Below are 3,916 nucleotides of genomic sequence, written 5' to 3'. Positions count from 1 at the left end.
GTGGTTTGAGTCCTGGACTGGGTGACTTGAAAATCAGACCAAGTACATATGTGTGCATGCCCAAAATCCTGAAAGGAGAAATTTAAGAGGGTCTGTGGCATGACCATCCTCCAGAAGGTGCTTTCTTACCCTCCCCCATCTCTGGCAAGTGCATACGCCCTCTAGTAAATTAAAAACATAAAATACACATACACACACCCAAGAATAATCAGTACCACTGCCTAAGAATGAAATTTGTGGAGTCAGCAGATGGTGACATTATTACAACATTATTATAATAATGCCATAGCATGTGGCATTATTCAAACATTTCATTTTTATATTAAACACAATTACCCAGATGTACACTGCATGTAAGGACAGTAACTCATTGACAAGTATTTAATCTCTATCAGGCCATGATAGACTAAGGCTAGAACTCATTACTTTTTTTCAGTGCTTAGCATACAGCAGGCTCTCTCAATAAATGTCTGATTCAATTAGTACTTAAGAGTAATGTGGGGGCCAGCAGGTGGTGTAATGGTTACAGTGCTGGACTTCCACATGGCCAATTGCAGTTCGAGTTCTGGACCTGATGGCTAAAAATCACACCAAGCGCGCGCGTGTGTGTATGTGTATGTGTGTGTGTGTGTGTGTGTGTGTGTGTGTGTGTGTGTCCAAAATCCCAAGAGGAGAATGGAGGAGAAGGGGCTGCAGTGAGGCCATCCCCCCTGATGGGATGATTTCTCACTTTCCCCTCTCACTGTCTCTCTTCAGCAAGTGTATATGCCCTATAGCAAAAACCTTAAAAAAGAAAAAACAAAAACAGTAGAGTGTATACTTTATAGTAAAGAAAATACTTCTCTGGGGGCTAGCAGGTGGCATGGTGATTAAAGCACTGGATTCCCACATGGCCAACCACCTTCTGACTCTGACTGGCAGCTTGAAAATCATGCTTGGCACGTGTGTGTATGCCAGAATCCCAGGAGAAGAATGGAAAAACCCTCAAAAAAAAAAAAAAAAAAAAAGCAAAAACAAAACTTCTCTGGAAATTGCCAATGACTACACTAAAGAGGAAAACATTATTTTTTTATTATTAAGAGTTCATTTCATAAACTTAGTTGAAAAGTATTTTATCATCTGATTCATTTATTAGATATTTAAGTGCTATGTGGTAGTAAAAAGTCAGGATTAAATTTTTTAAATGCCAGAACTTATGATGCCTGAACAAGTCGGGTTGTCTTTCAGGTGGAAGTTTCAGTTCTCTGTGCCCTGTGGTACCTTGATTCGACTGCAGAGCTCGTTTCTTCAGTTATGGTCTGGCTATGTTCAGGGAGATCCACCAAGCTGATTAAGTCAGGTTCTGCTGCACTAGACACGGGTTTGGGCTCTGAGGTCTCACTTGCCAGCGGGATGCTGCCGCTTTGTAAACTGTCCCCAGAGGTACTTTGTTTCAGGAAAAAGCTAATAAGGAAGAATCAGAGGGAGGAAGCCTTTAATCTCTTTCAGTCCTCTAAATTTTATCATAGTTAGAATAACTTTATGGTAAAAGAAAATCATTAATGAAATAGACAATCCATAAGGCAAATATTATTCCAAATACACAAATGCACACACGCACACTCCTGCTGTCATTCCTTCCCTCCTTCTTATCCTCCTTCCCTTTCCCTCTTATCCCAAACTTTTCAATCCTAAACCTTTTGACTGAAATGGCTACAGTAGTCCAATAAACATTTCATTTTTTGAGAACTAAGAAAGTATGAATAAAGAGAGAAAGTATTTTACTAATTTCCTGAGTTAAAAAAAATAATAGGGGGGGCCAAGAGATAGCATGGTGGTTGGGGTGTTGGACTCCCACATGGCCAACTGCAGTTCGAGTCCAGGACCTGGCAGCTTTCTTTCTTTCTCTCTCTCTTGTCAAATTAAAAAATAATAATAATAAATTAAACTAAACTAAAATTAAAATAATTCTTTAAAAAAATAATAGGTAAAAAAAATAATAATAATAGGTAAGAGCTGCAGCAATGGTACTTTAAGATGTTTTAACTATAATTCTTTGTAATACACTTTTTTTTCCAATTAAGAGAACACATGCACGAGCGAGCACACTCCCAAGGGTCACACTTTAATCCTTCTCTTCTACTTCTCCATCATGTTGGGATTTTGAGCACACACACAGAAAAGCCTAGCGCGTGTTTCAAGTTGCTGAACTTTGGTCAGCCGTGTGGGATCTGGCTTCCCCTACACAGTGCCCAGTGGCTGTGCTTCAGGGTTGGCATGGCTCTACGAATGAACTACTACTGATAATCACATGAAAAACACGATGGAAAAGCAGTCTACAACATTTCCATTTTTTTCTACTCAAATGCTGAAGGTTAAGCAGAGAAATGGAAGGTATGCCTGGAGAATACCATAATTTTTTCTCTTTCCCCAAAAGTTATGCCTTTTGGGGAGCACTTACCTCTTGAGAAGCTTTTATCGTACTAACCTTGCAGAGCCTCTTAAGTCTTTAAATTCTATATTGAGAAGAGGCAAGAAGTTGCTTTTGCAGAATGGACAGGTTGTATTCAAGTTTGAATCATCTGCTGTCCATCCAGCCATGATCTCTTCATCATAGACTAAAGCTCCACAAGCTCTACACTGTGAACAACTTGACATCAAAACCTAAGAGCCAAACAATGCAGACATAAGGATCTCTATGGTAGAAATTAATACCAACAGGCCACTCTCTTGAGACCGTAGAATTTTATTTATGCTGCTGATCAAAATTGGAATCAACAGGTCTATTGTTATAGGTAAATCTATCAGTTTTATTTATTTATTTTTTTTTGAGAGGTTTTTGCTACAGGGCACGTGTGCTTGCCAGAAAGAAAGAGACAGAGAGACAGAAAGTGAGAAATCACCCCCCAAGAGGGGATGGCCATGCCGCAATCCCTCCTCCTCCATTCTCTTCTCGGGATCTTGGGTATGCACACACATGCGCCCAGCGTGAGTTTAAGCCACCGGGTCTGGGACTCGAACCGCGGTCGGCTACATGGGAATCCAGCGACAGCCATTATGCCAACTGCTGGTACTGGTAAATCTATCAGTTTACTGCCTTACTTACGTAAGATATCAAGCAAAATTTTAAAAGTGATGTATTATTCTGCAGGGTATTACGTAATCCTGCTAAATGTTGTTCTGATGTAAAAATCTGTCTACAGCCACTTTATCATGAAAACAGAACTTTTACCTCCATTGCACAATTCTGATAGATGCTAGACATGCTGGTGTTCTGAGACGAACAATGGTCTGATTTTTCAAAATCCTGCCCTTTTATGCTTCTAGGAAATGGAACTTCACCTAGAAAGTTGAGTAAACATAACAACACATTATGTATGAAAATATTCTATGTTGGAATTGCATGCTTAAATATTTAGAGGAAGAAGTATCATAAAGTCTACAATTTGTTTTTAAATGGTTCAATACAAAAATGTAACTGAACAGATAGCTTTAACAGAAGTTAATTAAATCTAGGTGGAGGATATAGGATTTGTTCATTATTCAATTATTTCAACTTTTAAGGACATTTGGAATCTTTTGTAATAATTGGAGAAAACGAGTATGAGAGTTAAGAAATGTCAAACATATAACCCACAGATTCTGAAACTGGCACACAACTAATTCATGCAAAGAGCTGGTTAAAAATATATATTCCAGGGGACCAACAGGTGGCATGGTGGTTAAGGCGCTGGACACTCCCACATGGCCGACTGTGGTTCAAATACTGGACACGGTAGCTTGCTTTCTCACTTTCCCTCTCTCTCTATCTCTCTCTGGTCAAATTAAAAATAAATGAATAAATAAATAAAATAAAATAAATAATTATTTAAAAAAATATAAATATATATACATTCCAGGGGCTGGCAGGTGTCATGGGAGTTTAGGGGGCTGGGGC

At 38.9% G+C, this 3,916-nt stretch overlaps 1 protein-coding gene across 2 annotated transcripts in view; it reads right to left on the bottom strand.

The window, feature by feature from the left end:
- Positions 1–3,916, bottom strand: part of DENND4C (DENN domain containing 4C) — a 110,765-nt gene that overhangs the window by 26,959 nt on the left and 79,890 nt on the right. For both annotated transcript variants that reach the window (XM_006140319.3, XM_006140320.3), the window contains 3 exons: positions 3,212–3,321; positions 2,468–2,643; positions 1,261–1,443 (listed from right to left, as the gene is read on the bottom strand). In XM_006140319.3, coding sequence (XP_006140381.1) covers positions 1,261–1,443; positions 2,468–2,643; positions 3,212–3,321 — 469 coding nt within the window. The remainder of the gene's footprint in view (positions 1–1,260; positions 1,444–2,467; positions 2,644–3,211; positions 3,322–3,916) is intronic.

This window comes from Tupaia chinensis, unplaced genomic scaffold (assembly GCF_000334495.1).
Source record: "Tupaia chinensis unplaced genomic scaffold, TupChi_1.0 Scaffold000029_1, whole genome shotgun sequence".
Taxonomy (NCBI): Eukaryota; Metazoa; Chordata; class Mammalia; order Scandentia; family Tupaiidae; genus Tupaia; species Tupaia belangeri.
Note: the sequence above shows the minus strand (reverse complement) of the source record. Positions and strands in the feature narration are given on the sequence as shown.